General features: G+C 42.5%; 1 protein-coding gene across 1 annotated transcript in view; it reads left to right on the top strand.

Moving 5' to 3' along the window:
* Window positions 1-2,939: 2,939 nt before the first annotated feature.
* Window positions 2,940-26,779, top strand: part of plch1 (phospholipase C, eta 1) — a 47,420-nt gene continuing 23,580 nt past the window's right edge. Inside the window, exons 1-5 of the mRNA XM_026364403.1 lie at window positions 2,940-3,033; window positions 20,191-20,337; window positions 22,451-22,694; window positions 23,032-23,161; window positions 26,405-26,575. Of these exons, the coding sequence (XP_026220188.1) occupies window positions 2,955-3,033; window positions 20,191-20,337; window positions 22,451-22,694; window positions 23,032-23,161; window positions 26,405-26,575 (771 nt within the window). The 5' untranslated portion in view covers window positions 2,940-2,954. The remainder of the gene's footprint in view (window positions 3,034-20,190; window positions 20,338-22,450; window positions 22,695-23,031; window positions 23,162-26,404; window positions 26,576-26,779) is intronic.

Raw genomic sequence — 26,779 nt, 5'->3', positions numbered from 1 at the left:
TTTACATGACGCTCAAGCTGTAATCGTGGAAGCACTACAATGCTCTGCTGACATGTTTCAGTTTGACCTACAGTAAATATCTACTACAACAAAACTTTTCACTTGGGGCCATCCTTGACCTACTTCCTGTCAGACCCTGAGACAGAGTGGTTCATCAGGCTGTGTGGCAGTGAAACCTTCATGCTTTAAGCTGCTTTCTTTCCTAATACGTCAAAAGGGTATAAAGAACGCATCGTTTTCCCACGAGGTTTGGGTATACATATAGACAAAGCTACTAGTGTTACCTGCATTTTAACAGAGTCACTTTACCCACGCTGGAAAACGCCAACATGACACATACAGTGGCAAGGAAATGTGTCATAAAATATGATCTGATCTTCATCTAAGTCAAGAGTATTTACAAATACAATGAGCCTATAATAAGAACACAAAAAATTCAGATCTTTCATGTCTTTATTGAGAACAAACATAAAAACCTTATAGTGCTAGTGAAAAAAGTATGTGAACCCTTTGAATAATGACCTCGAAAAAGCTAATTGGAGTCAGGTGTTAGCCCAAGTTAAGAAAAGTAGTTTAGAGGTGTGGACTAGAGCTACTTCAACTGATAAAAACACTCAAATGTTTTGAGTGAAACAACACATTTATGTGAGCCATACCTCTCCAAAAAGAGCTTCAGAGGTTCTACAGTCAACAAGTGTTGATTTACATAAAGCTGAGTTACAAAGTAATGTTAAAGACTTCAGAAATTCACAAGTCTACAGTTAGTCAAACAATCTACAAATAGAGACACTGGGACTGTGGCTATTCTACCAAGAAGTGGGCGGCCAGTCAAAATGACCCCAACCAGTTCCTTCCAAGGGTTCACATACTTTTTCCACTAGCACTGTGAGGTTTTTATGTTTGTTCTCAATAAAATATGAAAGATCTCATATCACATTATGTATTTTGAAACTCTTCAGAGTTCACATTTTATGACAAATTAATGCAGAAAACCACTAAATTCCAAAAGGTTTACATACTTTTTATTGCCACTGTATGAGAAAGTGTACTGTGCTTGTACTGACACACTTTATTTGTACTGGTTTGTAAACTGAATGTTGTTTTAATTGTAGGTAATTATTAAAGGAATGGTTTATATTTTGGCAAATATGTTTCTATGTTTTCTTAAATAAAAGTTAAATGACAAAATCAATGCCCCTTAAGTCTGTATAGTAAATATTAAGCTACAGTACTTGTATGATAGTTGATATTATTATATTAGTGTTAGTGTTATGAGTTATGACTTACTTGAGCAGCTTTTTCATAAATGGTTTGCCCCCTGTAAAAGCACACTGTGCCATTTTACATTTAATTTGTAAAAATGCAAAATAGAATGAACATTTACCTAATGACAGATTCTGATATGATTTATGATGTGCCATAGACGTGAGAGTAATGTCAACCTTTTCCTTTAACTGCGAACCTTTTTGTTAAAAGCGCAAAAGCAAATAGTCAAACTTTTCTTTTAATTTTACAATACTCAGGTGATTATACTTGCTGCTAAGTATGCAAATATGCAAATATGTATGAATTTAAATGAACACACTACAATGAATTATTGGCAGAGCCTGTTTATTTCCATTTTCAGAAGTTGTGTCTATGTTCTTGTCAGTAAATCACTCATTCCTAGTACTTTGCACAGCATTTAGACAGTTTGCTGACTTACACAGTCTGGTGACTTCTTCTGTCCATGTGACTTAAGTGTTTATGGTGGATTCATATAATCTCGCTGTATCAGGACCCGACGTGCCATTAAAACTGCTTAAACAATGTCCCTAGTCATTTACCTCTGCTCGACTCCTAACTCTAATTTGGACTCTGTTATGAAAACAAACAGTAATTTAGAAACATTATTCTATAATTAAGCAGTAAACATGAGGGGCTGCGCTCTGCAGCGAGTTGGAAGAAGCTGAGGGGCGTCGCAGGCACAAGGTGAAGCAGAGTTTAATGACTGTGAAGCAAAAGCGCAGATCACTTTCAGGACGTCATCGTTTTCCATACTGCAAATATTTTACTGGGAGGCAGTGGAAAGACGTCTGCAGCAGCAACTTTAAAAGACATTTGACCTTTCTTAAAAATAATAATCTGAAAAACATTAGTAAAAACACTACTAACCACATTTACATTTGTTCATGTTGGCTTTATGCACACACTGATTTATCCTGACAGGATCTCTGTCTACGTTTAGTCATAAATACCACACAAATCCACCACACACACTTCTATGTTTCAAAGTGAGGTGGTAGCACGGTCACAGGGAAGTACCTTTAACCTCAAAGATACTTGACCCACGAGTTGTGCGAGTTCAACCAGACAGTCCTTCGTCTTCAGGTCAACTGGCACCAGACGCCTATAACTGTCCTAGAGGCTCCGAGCTTTTCCAGATCTGAGAGAGAGAGAGAAGAGGACAGTTTACAGAAGGAAGCAGTAAATGACAGAAAGACAGACGAGCAACAGGTGGAGAAACACTAAGCAGTGAAACTAGGTGTAGAGGTGGTACCAATGAAAAGTGATCAGCAGGAAGCAGTGGAACATGTGGAACAATGGTGAGGAGAAACAGAAAGAAGATAAGTGAGAACACATGCTGAGAGGTAGCTGAAGAAATTCAAGGAGCAGAAGAGGTGGAGAAGGGAGGACGAGAGAGGTTTAGTAAAGACCAAATCAATGAATTCATTAATCAACAGTTTCTTCAATCTTCATGTGTTTTTTTTTTTCCCCATCATAGGAAACCCTTTTTCCTGCTCCTTTAACATACCCCAAAACAAGTCTTGTGCTGAATTTAGCTCATTACATGATATATTTAATTTATTCAGTTCCATCAAAATGTTTCAAAACATTTCTTTAGTTTAATTCTCTCTTTCCTTCACAGGTCGTCCATCTGTCCGTCCTCCTGCGTCTTCTCTCCTCCTCTCACCATGAGCTCCTGGGTGGTGAACAGGAAGGGAGAGCCACAGTATCGTCGGCACTTCCTGACAGACAACAGCGTCTTTCATGGTAAATATTCGACACACAGACACAGACACACAGACACACACACACAGACACAGACACACACACACACACACACACACACACACACACACACACACACACACACACACACACACACACATACACACACACACACACAGCTAATGCTCTCTGCTGACTGTATGTGAAGGGAATGAACAGTAGAGGGAGACTCCTCTTCACCATTTCTCAGTCTTGGCTTTTTGGCGTCTTGGCTGGGCCACACACGGCCACACACAGCACAGCCAAGAGCCTGTTTGTGACATCAATAAAACCTTATTACTGTTTAATGTGGTAAACAAAATCCTCTGGAAGATGCTGTCAGTGAGCGTGTGACATGAATGACAAACTGTCCATAAAACTGTATTCAGGCTGGATTTGGAGACTCTGTCTGACTGTCATGGCTCCATGTTTCTCCTCTTGAATGAATCCTAGTAATTGGTCAGTCTCCCTCACATTCTTCAGCTTTGAGCATCGCGACATAACACGCTCACCTGCTTGTGCATATCCTGCTATATCAGACACAGTTTTCGTGCAGGCAGTACAAACAGTTTTTCCTCTTTTCGTTCTCCTTCGAGCTGCACCCAGACACGTGATGGCATCAGTTTGATCTTGATTTATGAGTTTCGAGGCGGCGAGGCTGCACACTGACTGATCCACCAGACAAATCCATGACAAATCTCTGATGAGTCGGCGTGCCGCTCGGTGGGCTGTCACACCTACTGCAGGCACTACTTTAAAGCCTCACCTTGATTACCAACAGCTCGTGTCCACAGCTCATCCCTGAAGACCATGTGCTTTGTATTTTATACGTTTTATTTTAATTAGTCTTCGTTGTATTCAGTAGAACATAAGGTGTCAAGCCTCATCCCAGGTACAGGTACAAGTCGTCCCTGTATGCCACAACTGTACAAGTGTTGTGTCCTTTCTGCTTGTTGACAAAGTGTCCAGAGACACTACCACAGACAGACAGTAGGATTTTCTGGTAATTTCCAGGAATGTTGGGACTTCTTTGAAAAAGCAGTAGATTTTTAGCGTTTGCACCAACTTAATTATATTTTGTGACCATAAGCACATTTACACCTTGATGCTGCTACATGCTTAAAAAAGTCAGGAGGACTCAGGACTCAAGAGGAAGTATGGCTTCCTCCTTACATAATAGAGTTTCAGGCTGCACTGCTGGATGCGTGACAGCAGGTTTCGGAGCCCATTTGACTTTCCATCACAGTACCATCATGGTTTCTTGTGCAATGCCGTCAGTGCTGATTAACAGAAATCTCTCTCGCTCTCTGGCTGAATTTTCCCCAAGGTTGTGAGCTATGAGCCAGTCCTCCTCCTCTCGTTCCCAGTCATGATCTCATCACCTGATGCCAACTATCCCCATCATTTTGGAATCATCCAGACTGATGTTCCCTATTAATAATGAATAATTCATATTAGATAGACTTTTCAGTCTTACATCTACCCTGGTGTGTGAAAACACTGAAAATCTTATTTTTACTTTGTAAGAACAACAGAGGGTTTAAACTATTTGACAAATTACAATTCATTTTTTGTTTTTATTGCATTTCTGGTTTGTAAATATAACTCTTCAATCCAAATAGGCATCTTCTGTAAATCTGCGCTCAAAGGAATGATGATGAAATGGGAATCCCTTTCCAACTTGCACCACTGTTCCTCCCCCTTCAATCCAATTCTAACAGGACCACCTAGTCTGATGCTGATCTCACAGCCTCCAGTTCTTCTGTTCAAGCTGCCATGACATTTTTTAGAGGGAGACTGAAGCAAGAGAAACAGAAAAATAAAATGTGTTGGGAGTAAATAGTCTGTTGTAGCTTCACCAAACGTCAGCTCCTGTAGATCTGTGTGTGTGTGTATTTATTCCTCTGTGTTACTGACAGTTTGTCCTTTCATGTCAGTCACAGCCATGTGCGCCTCTGTTCCTCTGCTGATTATTTCACATGACTTGGCATCATTTCCCTTCCTCCTAGATCTTTCCAATCTTTTGCGAATGACAACACAGACTGATGGTTTTTGTTTTGGCCACGGAACATAACATCAGTGTGACGGGGTGGGGGGGGTGTAGGCAGGTTTGCACTTAAATCAAGGTGAGCAATCACCACTGAGCGTCAGGTACCTGCTGATCCACCGCGTGCATGTGCACATTCACACCTACACAACCACAGGGGTGACACCGGTGTCCAGACGCGCCTCTTTTTGCTCCTCCAGACAGGACTAATCGATTTGGTAACCTCTGCCTTTGACTTCCAACGCTTGAACAAAACTGTGTGTGTGTGTGTGTGTGTGTGTGTGTGTGTGTGTGTGTGTGTGTGTGTGTGTTGTGTTCAGTCCCTCCATAATTGTCTCCCACAACCCTAAATTAAAAGGCTTTAATGTGGACCGATGAACAAGACTAATCTGAGAGCTCCAGATTGACCAAACTTTCATTAGGGAAATGGCTCGACTAGAATGATACGCTCAAAGCTGCTCACACACACACACACACACACACACGCGCGCGCGCGCACACACACATTTTAAACGCGGGGAAAAAACCCTTTTAAATCGTGTGTACACAGAACTTGTTCGGTCTGAATGGTTGTGTCTCTCGGGTCCCCCGGTCTGCGCACTGCAGAGCATCTCTCACATGTCTTGTTTCCTGCTGTGTCTTCGCGGAGGCAAAGAAAAAAGACACAGGGAGACACACACACACACACACACACACACACACACACAAAGCGTAAAGCGGGTCATCGCGTTGGTATTTCCCTGCGCAAATGTGCCTTTTTCTCCGTGCGCCCAGGAATAGCTGACACACACACGAGTGGCACGAGTTCAGTTTGGTGGGGAATTCAAACTGTCGGGTGAGGCTGGTGAGACATCCAGACGGTCAACTTGGAGGGGTTGTTGTCATTCAGTCAGTCAGTCCGCTCCAGTCTTAAGCTCTTTCTTATTACCATCAAGTCTCCGTCGGCTCATCGAGCCTGTTCGTTTCTCCTCTGTGCTGCGCCTGTGACTGGAGAGGATGCGCGCACGGGGGCTGAGGATGTGAGGGGCTCTCAATGTTTGTGGAGCCACTTTGCAGACCGCACAAGGAGGCAGGGTGCCGAGAACAGCACAAGGAGGGCTGTTCCCCGCTTCGCTCATCGGGCTTTAAAAAGTCACACGGGGTCATGGCGCGATTCTTGTGAGCGTCCAGTCATCATGGAGACATGGACTAAACTGGACATGTTTTGATGGGATTCCTAAGCTCCACAACTAGCCAGTGAAAATGATGTCCAAAGCGCATGGGGGGACCTTGTGAGACCACCAGCTCCAATCCTAAATGGCAGAACTTGAAGTTTGCAGAAATCTCAGTTTGGAGAGGGGTAAGTGATCGTTTTAAAGCTGTCAGTGGTTTGGTTGTTTCATCCTTGTGTCTCGACTGGAGAGGAACACTCACGCATTCATTTGGACTCGTTTTGATAGCCTTCATTAAAACCCGTGCGTAAGTTGTCCACTGCGCTTGTTGTTGTGGAGAAATCCCGCATCACACACTTGGCTACAAACCCTTTAATAAGGAATCTTAATTGAAGGTTGTCAATTTGAATGAGGGAGCCATGGTGCAATTATTATTATTGTTTATGATAATGTTCCATTAATTCCACGGTGTCAGTCAGTACATATGTTGCTTTGTGTGGATTAAGGCGTGAATGGCAAATGTCGGTTTCCATAAAAAGCTCTTGATGAAGAGCAGCAGTGGATCAGCAGGAAACTGTCCCTGGTGCTGAAAATGCCCCTTTGCAGTCTACTAGTCAGTAGGGGGCATAAAAGCCTCTTCATTTGCCGATTGGACTGAACTTGCTCTGCTCTAGCACATAGGTGTGAATGTGCCACAGTCCTTCTGCTCTGTTCACACAAATCTGTTCATCCCTGGCATACTGATAGATTCTGTCACTGCGAGCTATTGGTTGGATTGTGCCTGAGAGACTGATGGACCACGGAGCATCCCCATGTAAGCCAGAGCTCAGCAGCGGAGGTGGGCTGGATTGATCGCTGGCAAAAAATAAAAGCCCCTTGAAAAACCCAGGCAGAGCATTTTGAGCACCACACAATGTGACAGAGCTTTGGGGCTTAGCTTTGATGGCAAAACTGAAGCTCCAGAAATCCTTGGGCTAATAGAGTGACCCTTTTATCTCTCTGCAGCACTGTCGAAAATATAGTGCATCCTTGGCACAAAATAAAAAAAACAAAACAGAACAAAAAAAAAAAAAAAACAGGATGTGTTGAGGTGTCAGTCTTCACCCCTGCAGCACCCGGTGTTCGTGTGGCCCTGTGTGAGGAGGAGAGCCTCAGTGGACGAGAGGGTTCCCTCTCCATTCATTTTGGCAACATTTGTGCCTAAGTGGAGTTGCGTGGCACCGTGAGCCCCTGCTGGGAGAGAAAGAGAGAGGGAAATGATGGAGGGAGTGGAGCTTGGAGGAGCGTGCGTGGCTACTAATCTCCTCCACATGGAGGAAATGGCTTTTCCATGTAAAATGTGTTTTTCCTCATGTGTCTCTCCTGTTCTGATGATGATGAATCTCAGCACGTTCTCTCTCTCCCTCTCCATCTCTCTCTCTCTCTCTCTCTCCCGGATTTGTCTGTGCCTCTTCCTTTCTGTCGCTCCAGGGTAGAAAAACAGCCAAGACACCAGGGAAGGGAACATGCTCTTCTCCTCTTTTATATCATCTTAGTTATTTTAAATATCCTCCTCTCCTCTCCTCAGTCATTTTTGATAGTGGATATCAAATCAGATAGTTCAACCTCCTGCTAATTTTAGACTAGGTAATGCTTTGGTATTGAGGTGCTGCTCCTCTGCTTCACGTATGTTGTATCCAGTTTAGCAGAAATCTGTCACATCTATTATCGTTCTGCCTTTTCCACTGACTCCTGAAGCAGCTTCATTTGCATTTACATAGAATTTCACTGATGAGGAATTGTTATATCTGCCTGCGTGTCGACTTAGCCGCTGGCACGTCGCATTTGTTCTTGACTCAAACATTTGATGTGTGTCTAAAACCTCTTTGGCATTTAAACTTTATTTATATACATGTGTCTGAGCGCAAGACAGAAGGGAAATAATCCATAGCTACTGGCTGTTATTTTATTTCCTTCCATCCACTCAGCAGTTAATAAGCAGCCCAGAAGCTCGGTCCACTTAGTTGTGTAGTCACTTTTAGGCCGCTCCCGTGTCCTGAAGTCAAGCACCCGGCAGACAGGCAGTAACAGCTTCTCTTTCTTGTGAGGCTGCTGAGATCAGACAGTTTGCATGACACTTTGTCTCTGCTGCCAAATGTTCTGTATCTCAATCTACTCACAGTGACCCAGCCTGGCTGTGGGAAGGAGGAAATACATACTGGACGTCCACATAAACCGTCCTCTCCTTCGCACACACTCGCTCGCACACAAACTGGCTTCACTTTCCTCCTTTGATGTCAGTGCTAAACTGGGGCACTTGGGGAGCACCCTGCAGCGTTATCAAGCTGCAGTTGTCTGTCATGTGTTTATCTTTATTCTGGTGCCACTCTACACTCTGCACCCCGGGGGGACCTGGATACCCATTTGTAACACTGGCGTCCTTGAGCGCTGCCTCGAGCGTTGTTAATTAGGCAAAGTGAGTGACTAGGAGATAAGAGTGTTTGTGCTTTCCCTCTCTTTCCTTGTGTTTCCGAACCTTTTATGTTGCTAATAAGGTGGCATACCAAAAATATATCTTATCCTTCACACAGGTTGTGAGTAATTAGTTTGCTTTAAACGGTATTTATATTTGAATTTGTTCCCCCAAGGTGTCAGGAGTTTAGGCTGCAGGTGAAACGCGGGAGCAGTAATAGTGAGGACACACTGGCAGTGATAAGCAGCCAGTTTCATCAACATGAATTAAGTGTTGCCGCTGCTAGACTGTGGCAGCCTTTCATCACTGTCAGAAAGGATGTATTTTTAAATGTTATTTAAATCACGCTGTGTATGTGGGCAGGAATTTGAATTTTTCTTTGACTGTCCTCTCTTGAAAAATGACAGCATTGACATTGCTCGCTAATATGTAGAGGTGGAAATTGTGAATCACTGTGTTCGGCCTGGTTCAAAAATTCACAGTCACTCACTACATCGTACACTCATTTTCACGCAGGCGAATGCATCACGGGGCAGCTGTAGTTCAGGATGGAGGGCAGGTTGTCAATCAACTCTAGGGTAGGTGGTTCAATCCCCAGCTTCTCCAGCCCAAAATGACTATGTATACAGTACGCCAACGGATCACTGTTCACAGGTTTTCAGTAATGCAGCACCTTATGTTCAATGTTACACTGTGAGCTGTTGTGTTCAGGTATTTCCTGCCAATTACTGAGTTATCATCTTGACAGAGACGTTAACGCTAACGCCAGACATTAACGATATCTGCTGGGGAAGTCGGGGACACAGCCTCTGTTCAGCAATAACAAAACCAGCACTTTTAAAGCGCAATTAGTGAAACTGTGATTTTTTTTATTTTTATTTTTATGAACTCGCTCCTTTCTGGTTTTTAGACATTCACAAATGAGTTGCTGCAGTGTGGCAGTGCACAGCTTTCTTCTGCATTTCATTCCAAAAATGACACACATGAGGCGGATTATAGACTCCAGCTGTCCCACAGGTACAAATGTGAGTGTGTCTGTCTGTGTTAGTCCTCGCTGACAACTGATTCATGCTGTTTACTGGCTCTCTACTCAATCCGTGTTGCGAGAGGCTCCAGGCCTCAGCTACTGCGAACAGAAACAATCGAGCAGACAAAATGAATCAGTGAAACGTTACTTCTGTATTTGTTCATTATGCTGGATTTCTATGCCTGAATAAAGATAACCACCCAGTGGTAACTTGGTTGGCCATGACACCGGTGAAGCAGGTGACGGAGTTTGGTTTTGCCAAAGCTTAAGCTCAGTACTGTCACAAATGTGCTGGCAGCATTAGTCCCATTGTGGATCGGCCTGATTTCCCTGCACATTTATCCAGAAGTCATGAGCAGTCACAGAGCTGTGCGCCTGACTAATTTAATTTCATAAGCTTTGGATCGAGAGGAACAGTGAAACAGGGTGGAGACTGAATAGCATAGCCCCAACTTCCTGCATGTACAGTATGTCAGAAGGAGATTTATAGAACTGATGCTACGTTTTTTCCATGTGACTGTTGACTAACAGTCCTCTTCATACTACATTACACAGGTGTTGGACTCTGACCCGCTCTACCTCTCACATCATTTCACTGCAGAATGAAAATCAACAGGGATGAGACTCGCATCCCTCCTGAGATCTGTTTCCATCAAAGTGAAATTCTACCTCTCTAATTAGATTTTTACAGAGTTACATCATCGCTGCATAATGCAGTTTAAAGCCAAGATATCGGTTTAGTAAACGCTTCCTTAATGGTGTGTTCAGGCGCCAGTGGGAAAAATCTCACATCAAGCTTTAGAAAGTTTTTTAGAAGCTGATCTTAAATGTCAGATTTTGTATAAAGAGACAAGGATGTCTTCTGGCAAACACATTACCACACAATAATAGCATAAAGTCATGGTTCACAGTGACAGATTATTTAAGTGCAAATGTCTGTCTGTCTGACAGGATTTCAGTGTGACAAGTTGGTGCTATGCTTTGTGGCAGACATTAAAATAGGCTGAAATACAACCTAGAGTTACATCTGTGATAATTTGCCATTTTCGCCCCAACACGCTACTTTAAACTGTCCTTCTGAGCAGACATAGCACTGCACACCACTTATATAATGGAGCTTCATTCAGCTAAAACATGTTACCAGCCCTGACCTTTAGAGGTGTCAGCAAGCTTTAAAGAAAGTGCTTGTTGGACAGTCAAGCAGAGTTTGAAATCCCCCAGCGCCTTTCTAGTGTTGAGAATTCAGCGACTCTGTCACATTTATGTTCGGAAGCAACAGAAAACACAAAAACCAAAGAGCAGACACGTACAGACAGAATGGCAGGTGCTGACAGTCCAGTCACAGGTAGCACACGAGGTAACAGACAAGCATAAACAGGAGTCAGGTAGGCTGGCGAGATGTAGTTCACAGGGAACTAAAGGACATTTACAGTCCATCGTGGAGCACGTGGACTGACAGACAGAACATGGACATGGGATTGGGATGTAACATTGTGGGGGAAGTCAGACACGGACATGACACGGAGGAGGATCTTCACTTTTTTATTTTTAGCTTATAGTTTCAGCCTGGTTCTCTCTAAACTGACATGCGTTTACTTAGAGACACCATAGTACAGACGAGAGAAGATCTGAGTTGGTAAAAATATTGATACACACATTTGACTTCCCTTCTGTTATTAACAGGGGGCTGTTGTATGGGGTTTACTCCAGGACTCCTCTACACTGTGGCTTATAGCACTAGATCATCCCGTAAAGCACATGAAAATTTCAGTACACACAGTTAAAGGTGAAGCAGACACTCCACAGGGAAAAGAGCATTTAGTACAAGCTGGGCAGATGTGTGGTCGGGGACTCTGCCTGTAGCACATTCACCCAGGCCCACACATCACACATGCCAGGCCATTAAATCTTATTTTAGGTAGTGCATTATCATGAATGTTATATCATCGCTCTTATCCCCACTGGCTGACTCTCATGAACTCGGCCGACATTATGCTCAGACACACACACACATCTGCCGCGCGCTCCTCCTCCCCTGCCATTCACTCCACGAGCTGCAAAACAATGAATTTAGATCCGTGCATCTAGGTAGGCATGTTGGCAGCCAGACTGACACAGCTGCTGTTTTGAGAGACCTGCACACATCAGAGAGAGGTGGATGGGAAGAGAAGGAGGTGGGAGAGGAGAACAGATGATCAGGAGAGAGGTGGAAATGTGTGTGTGTGTGTGTTTTCATAGAGAGAAGGCTGTCAGATGAAGGTGCTGCCACAGATTAGAGGACAGTGCAGAGGAAGATGAAGAGCAGGAGTTTTGAGGTTCCTGCTTGTTGTTTCGAGTGTGGGAGCCTGCTGTCTGAAGCCAGTCTGATGTAAGAGTTTTTCAGTGCTTAGCTACAGGTGAGACAGACTTTGTCGCGCACTCGGACCAAGCCGAGGCCGACTCCTACTGGCTCCTGACTTCGCTCAGACAGAAATGGAGGAGATATGTTCCTCGCTTTTTGGTCCAGGTGCCATATCTGCTCACAAAGTACGATCGGCCTTCATCAACGGTCCCGCCGAGAGGTCTGCTGTTTTGACTGTAGCGGCTCTGCTGGCGCGTAACGTCTACCACATTGGTGGCACCGTGGCTGTGCCACAGAAATGCAGGATTACACAGCCCGGTAAGTTCACATGTCCGGATGTGTTTGAGTTTCAGCGCTGTAGATCAATGTGCCTCTCTAGAAACCCCATTAACACTAATAAACATAAGTGAGAGTCTTATCTTCCACCACATTTTCCGGCTTTTACACATAGATTGACAAAAAAACCCCAACAGATCTCATTTTTGTTGTTGTGCTGGATAGACCGGGCGCACGTTGACAAACAGATTGCATATTGAACATATTGCTTGCTGGTGCTATTCATAGCACAGGAAAAGAGCAGGAGCTCATGTTTATGTATCAGAATATCCCCCAGGCTGATAGAATTGCTCACTTTCTGCTACCATAACTTTGAACCTGCAGAAAGCTTGTCTTAATGAGCTGCTGCTCATTACACGCAAGAGAAGACGTGTCTTGTCTGCGTGCTGATTTCTGTGTGTCGTACCGCTCGTCATAGCCATAATTATGTGCAAATGTCATTCTTTTTTTTTTTCCCGTGGTCAGTCAGTCGAGCAAAACTGAATCGCATCTTGATTAAACTTCAGCACACGAAACAAACCTTCAGGTCATAAAAGTTAAACAGGCCAAACCCAACAGGAAGTGAAAGATTACAATGCGGCGCCGCCATTCAGTTTAAATTTGGTTTGATTTGGTCGTCGTTCAACAGTCAAACTAGCTCGGATAGCTTGGGTGGTGCTGCCTTATGTCACATGAATAGTGCATAAAGGATTAAGCAGATGCTGCTGAATATGAATTCTTGTAGTTATGAATAAATTATGATAACTCCTTGGACTGTGGTCCTTGCCAGTCATCACCCTCGGACCACGTCTGAACAGAAGTCTCCTGCAGAGCTGTCCAGGAATTGTAATATCAGCCCTAACCGATTAGGAAATGAGGCTACAGAGATGACGGAGAGGAAAATTAAGATTTAAAATAACAGTGAAGATTGTAAATGATGTTGGTGAGACCTGCGGTAGTGTGAAACCAGATGTTCTGTGTTAAAGTGGTTTGTCGTCCCGACCTGATCTTAATACTGTGGATCTGAGTGAGGACAGCCTTTGTTCACCAGGTTGTCACTGAGGCGTTTCTGTCGCCTACCCCATTAAAATTTGTTTGAATTGCCTGGGCCTCTGTGGCAAGACAAAGCTTTGATCTGCTCTCTGTGCTCTGTGCCGACAGAGATCATGAGGATTTACTTGTGCACACGCTCGTACGTGCAGGCGCGACGCACGCCAGCGAAGACACACACACACACACTTAGATTCTATTTCCCTTAAAATAAAAGGACGCAGAAGAGCAGGGGTCAAATATAGAGAGAAACACAAAGATGCTCTGCATTTGTTTGATGTTGTCTTTTTTAATCTTTTCCTGCAAAGGTGCTCGAGCCACAGGCAGCAAATTGTAAAGCTTGGCAACTCAAGGGTATTGTGGGGAGATAGTGGAAAAGGACATTTAGGCTAAACTGTAAATTCAAATCCTTGTGCTTAGATGGTTCGAGCATCGACACTTGAGGGAAAAAGAGACAAGGGATGGGAGTTCAGATGCGAAGGGCATCGACCGTTAGCTTCAGCCCCCTCTGGTCTTTTCGAGAGCCACTTACCTTAGTTCTCATCTTTGATTACGAGGCCGCTCCGCTCCACTTTCCCAGGCAGACGTCAACCTCTACCTCTTCTCCTGGGCTGTTCAGCCTAACTAAGAGTGCAGGTTAACACTTCATGGCTCTTGTAGTGCTGATGAAAAACTCCTGTAGATATGTCAGAGGAACAACAGGGATAGACGCTGGACTAGAGGAGAAGCAGGAGTGTGGAATAAACAAACATGAATGGATCCCTGTACTTGTCGATCCTCCATCTCTGGAGAGCTGCCGATGAAAATTGCTTTTGGATTTTTTCTTTGTAAAATATATGCAATTACCTCTCGGAAAAAAACACTTTTACATATTTATACTGCAAGAGAATTGTGGGAGAATGGGCGTGTGCTCCCCAGTGGCTGTGAATAGTGTGGATTCACTTTGGGCTTGATTTACGGTGTTACATATCCGAGCTCTGGAGAAGTGTTGCTGAAGGCTTGTTTAGTCTGATTCATGGATTTTGAAGCCTGAAACATTGTGGGATCGCAGACCCAGAAGAAGAACTGGAGCAGAAGATCAATACTACAGTAAACCCACATTTGACAGTGACCCCCATTGAATTCCATTGTTAATGAAGCTGTGGATTTTCAGAGCTGAGTGGAAGATAAATAATGCAGCGCGGCCTACTTTACATTTTCTGATTAATTCTTTTTTCCAGAGTCTCTCTGTGCCATCAGTCTCTCAGTACTTTCTACAGCTCTGAAGAGTTCTCACTAAACTAATTGAAGTGCTTGCTCATGCGTTATGAGCAGATACGAGTTTGTATTAATGACTACCATGTGGTAAACTTGGAACTTATGTTAACTTAATGCTAAGTATAGTATACGGAAGGCATCATAGTGTTTAATATTAAGATCCTAACTACTGTTCTGTAGTGTTACTGGTGGTTAGGGTTAGTGTAGCACCACAGAAGAAATGTGTTTTTGATTGTTTATGATACACAGAAATGATAAAATGTCCCTTATCATCTCCAAGAACCAGGGGAGACACCATTGTCTATTGTCCGACATCATCAACTGCAGACACACCAAACTGTGACCTTCTCCCCAGGGTGCTATTGTATCATGTCATCCCATCTGGTTTTGAAGCTGCTGAACTAAAACAATACTGACTGTTGGACTTGTTGGACACTCAACTCTAAATAAGTGCTTAAGCTGCTCTGTATTTGCTAGATCTCTAAATAGGCGGCTGCTTTCAATACCGTCAATGTTAAACTGTGATATATGAGTGCAGGTTTTTTTCTTTTACATTGGAGGTTGCCTAGGGCATCACCAGCTGGAATGGCACCAAAAGAGGAGGACGTAATATTATGTAATAGCTTCGGATCTATTTTTAGAAGTCTGTTATTTACATCCAGAGCGCCTTTTAGATCGTTCAAGACGCAGTGCACCAAACACCTGAGAGGAAACTACAGATAGACAGTGGGAGGACACTGTGCTGGTGCTGACTCGTGCTGTTTTCCCGCTTTTCTCCACTTTTCCATGTGGTTCATCACACGGCTCGATCACACGACTAAGTGAGAATCACTTAAATGGATACCTTAACTGGGAAACAGTACGTATTCTGTGTCCTCAACTCGAGTCACGTCAGGGAGTTTAACAAAAGAAAGCCTAGAATTATAAACAATTATCATACCCTGAAATTAGCATAATGCCACTGATGTCACGAGGCAGCACATTCATTAAAACACCTTTGAGTTCCGGTTATATAACGGCAGCAGTGAACAAGGTAAGTAATCCGTTTCAGTGCTATTTAGCAGGTGAACACCGCTGTCTCTTCAGGCTGAGGTTAATGAGTGTCTGTGTAAATCCTGTGCACATATTCACACTGACATCCTTTCTTCTAGTGGAGGCCAAGAGCGTGTACTTAAAAGAGTATAATTGAGGATAAAATAGAATAATAAATACTGTATTAGAAAAAAGGGGTTGTCAGGACAATGTGTGAAAGGCACATAGAAATAAAACCTGCTCCCTAATAGAAAAAAGGCTGGGACGTGAAACAACAACACAGTTCGGTGGTTCGGTATCATATAGTATAAAGATACTAATTAACGATGCTGATGGCACTGCACTGAACAAACGTTACACAGATACATGTGACATAATGAGACAGTGTGCTTAAAAACAGCTTTACTGTATGTGTACACTGGCTTTTTGCAGCACTCGTCATGTCAGATGTTTACATCCGTAATCCTTTGTACTTAATTCAAACATAGAAGCTATACTACATTGTAAAAGGTGACCTTTGTAGCCCACTGAGCTCAGATAAAACCTCATCTTTCCAGATCTATCAGTCGTTGGGAATGAGAAAAGACCTCCTCATAATCCTGAACGGCTGAAAACTGTAGCAAACAGTGCTTATTGGAGTCCTCCAGTTTTCACATGACCAGGTGAAATACATTCAAGACTTGCCATCCATATAATACACATTGTTATGTTCATGTGCTGTTGCGTTTAATACTGCCCCCCCCCCCCCCCCGGAGTGAGCATCTTCAACTCAGGGGAATATCAAGAGCAACATTTCTGTGATTGCTAAGCCTATCCTCAGGACAGAGAGCCCGTTATCAAGCACTCTGCTCACTCAGTGTTCTGGTACATATGCTTAAATATATGTTTTGGTTTCATAAGAGGTTTGACTTTATCTGTCTTTGAAGATTATTGTCTCAGAAAATCCATTTTTATATTTGTGTGTATAAGAGCATCTGTGTATTTTACTACAGAGAGGAAGATTACAAATGTCCTGCAGCTGTAGAACGTTTTATACTTTTTGCAAAGGACTAATAGACTGTTGTAGTCTGTAGTTTTAAATCCTAAAGACCTTGATTCATTTGGCCCCATCAGCAGAGCTTTAGTGTGTGCTTCTTTTCTAACATGGTTTTAAATGTATGAAGAAAATAAGACTTGACGCACTAAAACACAGGATATTGTTAAAAGAGATGTATGAATGGTTGAGATTATTGATTCTATCGATTACCTTTTTGCTTTGTTTTTTTTATGCATGTTGTTCACATTTTGATTTGATTGTTTTGGTCAATTATCATAGAAAGAATTCCCAGTCACAGTTCATATCATAACTAGACCTTCGCAGTAACAAATTCTTAATCGCATTAATATTTAACTTTGATGTTCTTCTTATCTTTTCCACTTAGAAAGTATACATTATTATTTATTATTATTATTATTATTATTATTATTATTATTTACTGGCGGGTGGCAGCCACATTGGGTCGATTAAAGGACAATATTCAATTTTTAAATATTATAGATATTATTTGATTAAGGAACCTCCATATTAGGGAAACAGGCTTGTGTGCATGTCTGTTTGTGCATGCTGCTTCCTTTCTCTCTCTGCTTGTGACATCTTAAGCTGTTTGTTATAGATGACGCTCATTGATTTTGGGTTCGTTTTCAAAGAGGTGAGTAATTCCATGTGGTTTTCACCTCACGTCTCGGCAGTTTAGGATTGCACACACTGAATAGTTGCTGCAACTATCTTAAACCTCCCATGACCTCTAGCTGCTGTCTGGCCTGGTGTTCTGTATGTAAGACATCAGTTTAACAACATAAATCTATATCAGTTATTTATGAGCACACACACACATTGCAAATGCATCTAATGTTGTGTTTTGAAGGCTGTCCATCCAATTTTCTATGGGGAGTCTTCTTCTGCCTGTGAAGAAGTGAAACCACTGAGAAACTTGGTGATGTTGTCAATATTATTTATATTAGAGACACTTTTTAACTGTGGTACAAACTGAGAATCCAGGTTTAGCATTTGGCAGAGAGGGTCTGATAAAGAGACACTATTAAGATGCTTCATGGCACATGTAGAATCCAACTGCTGTTGACCTCCAGATATCTTGGCCTCTAAGAGGAATATTAAGGTGCTGAAGAAACAACTGATAAATTAATGTAATATGTAATTCTAGAGGCTGCACCGTGTTGTAGTGGTTAGCACTTGTGCCTCACAAGTCAGCCGGGTGCCTCTCTAGGTGGAGTTTGCATGTTTTCCTCATGTCTGCTTGAGTTCTCTCCAGCTTCCTCCCACTGACCAAAGACATAGGTGTGAATGTTCGTCTGTCTCTGTTTGTTGGCCCTGTGATAGAGTGGCCTTTTGCTCAATTACAGCTGGGATGGGTTTCAGCACCCCTGTGACCCTTTAGAGGACAAGTAGTTAGGATAATGGATAGATACAGATCCTGGGGGGAATGCCATATTGTCCTAAAAGGTTTGTGGATTATAAAGGCGTCTGCTCTGTTTGCATAAAAAAAGGAGATATTAGAAGAAACAAGCCATGTCACGTCATTTTCCATCTTTCAGTGCAGCTTTTTATTCATCAGCACTGATAAAGAATTTCACTAGTAATACGTCCTTCGGTCTGGAGGACGTAGCTCCAGCCTCCATACTGACAAGCATCAGACCAACTGAAGTGTCTTTAAGAAAACCCTGAACTCTTTGTAGCTGCATAGCAGAGGCTGTAAAGCTGCCAGTTTTACTAAAGCACTTTTGCTGTCACAGTGTTAGCTCCAGTAAACAGCAGGATGTAATTTCATGTAAAAACCGACTCAAATAGTGAAATATTGTTGTTTGTGGACACTTGACTACATCACAGCTAAAGCTTCCTCGTGTGTCTCATCTGTCACGCATTTGGAAACGTTTGCTGTCTTAACCAGGACTTACCGTGAAGCACTTTACTGCTATTTACTGTAAAGACAAATTATGGTCTTTATACTGATGTATGTAAACATAGATGCAGTGCATGCATGAAAACACATGTGCACACACACACGCAGCCAAACACACATACTCAGCCACACAAGCTCGGGCGTGCATGCACCCGCTCCACTAATGAGGATGGAAATCTCGCTGTCTCTCTGCTGTCATCCCCGTCTGTATCTCTGCCACCTGCTGTCTCAAAAAGTAAAAAGTTTTGAAGTTGTGTCTTTTATCCTTCCTCAGTGCTGGGCAGTTCCAGCCAGTCAAGCAATCAAACACAGAGTCACTTCTCACCATCATTTCAGCCCCTCTGTTCTCCTCCTCTGAGCTCTTAGCCATTACCTTCACTCTCTCCCTCTGCTCTTTTCAAGAGTCTTCTTGAACTTTCACCTATAGATCACTGCCAGAAATGGACTTTTCTCTGAAACTGAAGCTACAACGTTGCATTGGAGGGTTAGACGGTGAATATGGCTGTCAGTGTGTGGACAGTGTCAAAATGTTAATCGCTGGTTTGCAATCAGCACGTGAGTGCCAAAGTCTGTGTCGGTGCAGCTCGATGATCCACTAATTAGATTCTACAAAAGAAATTAAGCTAATTTTAACTAATTGGATTTAACTAAACTAATAGGTAAGACCCTCCCACTGAATAATTACTGCATGGATGATTATTTTTCAGCAACTTATTTAACCCTAATAGATGCAGCTGACTACCTGAATACTGGATGACCAGGTTATTCCATCAAAGATTTTTTTTCTTCCCTGATGTCAGGGGAATATTCTAAGATTGCAATGCAAACAGGATTCATCAGGCTCAACTAGTGAAAGAGTGATTCAGAGAGTATGACGCATCATTTTCACACATGCACTGTCCACCACAGAGTCCAGACCTTAACCCCATTGAGAGTCTTTGTGATGTGCTGAAGAAGACTTAACTTAACACAGAACAGATGGGACGCAGATTTTGCTTTTGAACTTTTAAAAATGCCATTTTTCAAACCTGTGAACCCCCTCCAACACAGTGGGAATGTTTGCTTTGGGAGTGATATTTGACAACGAAAGTACATAAATCAGTGTTTTGGCAAACTTCACTGCAGGTTGTCATATCTCGCAGTGCGTTGCTGGAGCAGCCTGGTCATAGTTTCCACCTGCGTCAGCATGATGCTGGAATCTTCTTTCTTCAGAGACTGCAGGCTCTCTGTACACATGTGAAACTGAGACTGAGAGACACAGATTAGCTCTGTCTTCCTCTATTAGACTTCTCTTCCTTCTCTGAGTTGCTTTCAGGAGCAGGCCAAGGGGGTGACAGAAAAGCAGCCCTGTGTGCTCACACAGTAGCGTCTCTGTTGCTGTTTGGACTCAGCTGCTGCCTAATTGTGCGACGCTGTGACACTCCTTCCTGAGAAAAGACAAAGAAAGTGAGACACCTGTTTCCTTTGTGTCTTAATATAGTGCTCGTCTGACCCCGGTATTTGTGTTTGTGCGTGTTTGTTTTATCTGCAGTGGAGCGATGCATGAGTGTGATGCAGTCCGGGACACAGATGGTAAAGCTGAAGGCGGGATCCAAAGGACTGGTAAGACTCTTCTACCTGGATGAGCATCGCTCCTGCATCCGCTGGAAGCCCTCACGCAAGAGTGAGAAGGCCAAGAGTGAGTGTGCATGCACACACACACACACACACACACACACAAACACACACACACACACACACACACACACACACACACACACATCTGCTTATACGTGAAGGTACAACAGTACCTAACTGTACATACATTTGCTTCAGGCCACCATCTTAGTGCTGATCTTTCTCAGATGCTGCTACAGTTAATTAACATTAAAGTATAACTCTGTTTATCATTAACTGTCTGTTTGTCTGAAGTTTTATGTAACTTCAAATCATGGCAACTAATTTCATAGTGGCAATTTTCTCAGTTTCTACAGAAATAAAACAACCATGCAAGTTGAAAAGCTAGATTCTATGAAAAAAGACATCAGAATAACACAGAATCATTTATATATCGTGGAAAATAATCCAGTCTTAAATACTTTTGTGTGGCAGAAGTAAACAAACCCATGTAGCCATCAGTAAGTGGTGTGACCCCCTTTTTTCTGGAACTATCTCCCGCTGCTCTGATTAACACCTGATTTTCATCCAATTGATTGAAACACTTCACTCTAATTTCCACCTCAGCTGAATTGATTGATTGATAATCAACATCAAACCAAAATATTATTTTTGGGAATTAATAAATGAATACGTGAATACGGTTTAGATCCTGAATTTTTTAGGAATATTTACACAGAAATTCTAAGTGGTTACAAACTTTAAAACTGCAATGTTGTCATCAGACAAAGTACTTAAGTCTGTTTTGGCCACCTCTACTCACTTTTAGTTCCCAACTCTCAGGTTATATAACAATGAACAGGAATTATTCTTTATGCTACATAATGATAATAATTAGGTGGTTAACAGATTGTGACTTTGTCCTTTTTTGTGGCAGAAATCTGTCTCTTTCTCTTAGAATGGAAGTTGAATTTTGAACATCTGAGTCGGCTGCGCTGCTCTGGCTTTGAGGGGATTATCATTATCTATTTCATAGCCCCCTCAAAGCATCATTGTGGCTTTTTACAGGTTTTATGTATCAGTCCACTGAAGCATACGTCTGTGTATGAATCTGTCTATAAAAGAGTGTGTGTGTGTGTACATACTGAACAGTAGATTTCCAGTATTAGATAAGTCTCTTACATCCTCTCCACTGACGTGATTAAGGGAAACACAGACAACAGCTGCACATTTCATTCCTTGAATGTGTGTGTGTGAGAGAAAATGTGTGCGCTAGAGTCGGTGCAGGATCAAAATAAGGCTGCCATATTGTTACTTTCAGTCATAGTAGAATTTCAGAGATGAGATTATGTAAAGGGATGAGAGAGCAGAGTGGAATGGGGAAATGCACATGGATAATATGGGAATGGATTATGACTAAATATATTTTGGGGTGGGTACGAAGGCAGTTAATTAAATTTAATTATCATATCATTTATTAGTTCATCAATTAATTCAACATAACATAAAGGTTCATTGTTGTGAGGAAAGCACATTACCGCATTGACGAGGGCCAATATTGAACGGTTTTAATTTGATGAGCCACATTTAACCTGCACGAGAGCCATCTTGTAAACAGAAGGAGCAACCTAAGGAGACAGATGGAGCATATGCGTAAATATGTAGAACAGGACATTGTTTACTGCACAGTATCAAAGACAGCTGAGTTTATTCCCCCATGACACTAGACCACGATACACATCAATACAGGAGTTTCTTTATTTTTACATGTGGAAGAAAAATGGAGCTTTCGTGCTGCTAGTGTCAAAAATCACTGCCGGTTTTTGGTGTTTTCTCTTTTTTATATTACATTTAGCATGTGACTGGTTATTGTGGCTGCTCCGTTCCTCCTGTTGTTGTGCACAACTAGGGACACAGTTCAACTTTTTCTCTGCCAACCCCTAAACCCAGATTTTCTGGTCGTCTATTTTCATGCGCCTACTCTTCCAGATATTTTTATATATATTTGCAGCAGCATGATGATGTATGCAGAATTGATCTTCATGCTAATGAAGGAACATGTCACCCAGTGCCGTGGATCATGATTGTGTTTTTAATAGGTTTTTGATTTTTATTTCAGTGTTGAGCTGAGAAGGAAATCATTAATGTGCAGTTTACTTAATAAGCTAATACTCTTTTTCTTTCCACTTCCTCAGTCACCATTGATTCGCTGTACAAAGTGACAGAGGGCGGTCAGTCCGACATCTTCCATCGGCACGCAGATGGCAGCTTCGACCCAGCCTGCTGTTTCACCGTGTACCATGGAAACCACATGGAGTCCCTTGACCTGGTGACGTCAAATTCAGAAGAAGCCAGAACCTGGATAACTGGCCTGCGCTACCTGATGGCCGGGATCAGCGACGAGGACTCGCTGGCCAAACGCCAGCGGACACACGACCAATATCCTTTAAACAGGGATTCACATACAGTATATCACCGTTGTCAGGTGCGTTGTTGAGGAGTGATCATAACACAAAAACACTATAGCTAACAGTAGTCATCATATAAACTCTCAGAAGAAGTGCAGAATGTGCAGCACTGCTGGAGCTGGCAGGGGAGAAATTAATGCTTTGTTTGGTCGATCAAACACATCTTTGTTATAAAAATGTGGATCTTTCCAAAATACCAGTCCCAAATTTACTGTAGTCATCAGGTGCTCAGACTTCATCCACAAACAATCTGTACTGTACATACACACTCAACAGCTGCCTCAATTTCCTTAATGTGTGTGTGATACGTGGATGAAGCAGACGTTTGAAGAGGCTGATAAGAACGGAGACGGTCTGCTGAACATCGAAGAGATTTACCAGCTTCTCCACAAGCTGAACGTGAACCTGCCCCGCAGGAAGGTCAAGCAAATGTTTCAGGTCAGAATCTATTGCCATTTCAATTAATTTGAAACTGAAATCCTGCCCAGTGCCCTGAAGGCAACACAGCGCATGAAATATCTATAAATATTAAGGATTGTTGACGTCATGCAGCTGCTACATTTTTTATTTTTACGTGCATTTGTGTAATTCAAATAAGGGTGTTAGAAATCTTTCAAATGTGCACAAGCGGGAGAAACACTTTCAGGGGAAGAGGCTGATGTAGTGCAAGAGGAGGCCTGCTTCAATTTTTAAAACACAAGTCACATCGAATAATGTCAGAAATCCACAAATATTATCTGCTGGCTTTTTTTCCTAAGGTGAGTTATAGCGTGCAGTGTTGGAGACAGTTATGCTTCCGTTTCTCACCTTTTCCTTTTCTTGTTTTGTTGTCTATTGACATGCAAATGTTTAATATAGAAATGCTAATTTGCCTTTGTTCTAGGGAGTTTGGTTGATTATGGACAACCGGCTTAATTGGAAAGTTAATTATACAGATGGAGAATGTGTTTGTGCTTTAATTAATTTGGACTAGGGTGCGTTGGCCAAATTTGAAATGTGTTGAGAACATTTGGTTATCTGTGTTTTGGTTGAAAAATGACCACATTGAGAAGCAGGTGTCTGTGTGTGTGTGTGTGTGTGTGTGTGTGTGTGTGTATGTGTGCGAACACACACTCCTGCTAGGACCAAGGCAAAAACAATTGTAACTTCATCAAAGATAAAAAATACACCCATTACCACCATCAAAGCAGTCAGATAGTAGCCACAATGGATTAAGATAATTGCAAGGCAGGCATGAGAAAAACACTGATGGGAAGTTAAAGCAAAAAATAAAAAATAAAAAAACAGACTGATCTGCCAAACGCTGGTCTCAGAGTCCTGTATGTTATATTATTCATGCAATACAAACAGTTGAGACCATTATAGGTCAGGCTGGCTTACTGTGTGTGTGTTTTTGAGGTTTAAATATTAAATATGACTAATAAGGTATTAAGTACTAAGTTAAACTTTAGAAACAAATTGGTCCTTTAGTTATAATTAATGAAGAATTGAACACATACTCAGGACTGTGTGGTTTGATGGTGACATCAACCCAGGTGTCATATTAAGACTTAGGTGTTGTATTTCTACTGAACTTGAATTTTCCATTACTCCGCTGTAGTTACTTTAGGTCATATTGAGCCAATACTTTTAAATTCATAACAATTTGAATTTGTGATTTTTATGTGTAGCAGTATTTCTACTTTGACTTGAGTGGATGACATGAGTACCTCGTCTGCCACTGAGGTTACATTATTCCAAACCGAGTGAGAAGAGCTCAAATTAAAACTCAAACGCAGAAATCTGTCATGTGAAATAACAGTTTTAAACTCACAAGAAGCTGAAAACAGATTGTCCTGTTTGCCTTCTCTTCGGGTCTTGTGAGAACCCAGCGACAACAGCCAATCGTTGTTGGCCGTTGAAGGGTCTGAGGGTTTAAAGCTGATTTTAAAAGTTGGAATTGAAAAATGTCATGCAGTTTGTATTTTAATGAAACTTGGTGATATGATAAAAATATCCAAACAAAGCGGTTCTCTAAAGCCTGGCCTTCTCGGCTGCCAGCAGTTCAGTAACGCAGACAGTGAATTTGAAGGTTTTATCCCTTCATAGTGGGCTGAGCTGTAATTTCACACTGGAAATCACTTCATTCTCTGGGTTTAGATTAAATAGAAAACTTGATTAATTTATGTCTTTCCACTGAATCATTGGCAGACAGAAGCATTACCACCTGAAGAGCTGGTGCAGTTGCTTAAAATACCCTGAACCTTTTTTTTTTTTTTTTTTTTTTGTCTGTCCGTGGATTCCTGATAAAGTCCATCGCAGCGATTTATCCTGCCGGTTGTCTGCAGATTCTTCCTGTGATCGACTCCCCAGTGCCCACAGCGAGCTCATTATGGGAGTGCGATGGAGGCATTAGCTGGTATTATTAGACTCAGTGTGGAGTCGAACAGGCCCCCATGAGATGCAGGTAATACGAGACGCAGGATCCGAGCGAGCTGGCGGAACGAGGTGGCAGGATAGAGCGAGCCATGTGAACGTCCTCGGGCAACACGCACAGAGAGGAGAAGTAGCTGGGAGATGTAACGTGTTAGTGTCATAAAGACTGGTTCATTATATGTGCTTGCTGGTGTGAATTTGTGTTTGTACCTGCATGAAGGGATGAGAAACATAAAGAGAGACCGAAGAAAGAAAGATAGTATGTTCCCCTGTACACAACTTTACAGCTGACAGTTATGTTGGCAGGGTGGCTGATGTAGACTACCTGCAGTTAATACTGATATCAGAGTCTGACAGTACAGCTGAATTTCCATCATGCTTCACTTAAGTCATTCAGTCTGACACAGCTGCATTTTTGTTTTTTTTTGCTCTAACCTTCGAGTGCCGTCAATTCTTCTTCCTGGTCTACTAAGCTTTCATCGTCCAGTTGATGCTATGAGGTCTATAGGCACGATGGCAGACCCATTTGAAGCTCGGAAGAAATCTTGTGTGCAGCGAGGCGGCGATGTGGAATCAAGCTGCACGTAGCACTCAGTATTCAAAAAGAGAGCAGGGTTGCATTTCTGTATAACATCAGAAGGTGCAGTAGATGTTCAGTGGAGGGAAGAACTAAAGAAGAAAAACCTAAATGTCACCTCACAGCACCAGCACCAGACAATGAGCCCATCCTTGTATCCATGCTGGGAGTGAAAGGCACCAATTTAACATACAGTTTAAACACATACACGTGTGTTTGGCTAAACGTGTAGGTTGTGTTTGACTCAATCTCACCTCCCCATTAAATGAAGCAGACTTTTGGCTTCTCTATCGGGTTTGGTTCAGGTGTCCACCTGCTAATGGACAGGGGTCAACACGGGCACTCTCATCAAGCTGACACTGTGCGGCCCTATATGTATATTAATGACCAGCATACAAATGTTCCTGTGCACCACAACCAGGTGGAGTTAATGGCTGATCATGGCTAATGGCTGTTCTTTACGTGGACATTGCAGTTATGCAGTACACACAGTGACAGAGCACTCCTACCTTCACTTAGTTAGATAGATTTTTATAAATCTTAAATCTAGTGAGGTTTGAGTCAGATTCCCCTGTAAAACTCTTTTTCACTTGCAGCCACGTGTCTGTGTTGTACTTTTTTTTTTTGTTTTTTTTGTAATAAATAGATGTCAATATCACTGATAACATGTGACTTGTTCACCCTCACAGGAAGCCGACACAGACGACCAGCAGGGCACGCTGACGTACGAGGAGTTCTCTGTCTTCTACAAGATGATGTCTCTGAGGCGGGACCTGTTCCTGCTGATGATGGCGTACAGTGACAGGAAGGACCACCTGACAGTGGAGGAGCTGGCCAACTTCCTGCGCAACGAGCAGAAGGTGAGAGGTCGCGCTGCTCTGCAGTCGGAGCCAATAAAATGCTGATGAGGTGTCCTAACTACTTCGCTCCAGTCGACCTTTCCCATTTGAGATCCAGCCATGAAGGAGAGATGGACTGCGTTCCTCGCCGCCCTCTCTTTAGTGTAACGTGTAACTGCCTCCGTCTCAGCTGTCTGCCCAGAGGAATCTGCTCCACTAAGCCGA

The sequence above is a fragment of the Anabas testudineus genome, chromosome 13 (genome assembly GCF_900324465.2).
Source record: "Anabas testudineus chromosome 13, fAnaTes1.2, whole genome shotgun sequence".
Classification (NCBI taxonomy): Eukaryota; Metazoa; Chordata; class Actinopteri; order Anabantiformes; family Anabantidae; genus Anabas; species Anabas testudineus.
The sequence above is the reverse complement of the archived record's forward strand: the minus strand, read 5'-3'. Positions and strand labels throughout refer to the sequence as shown.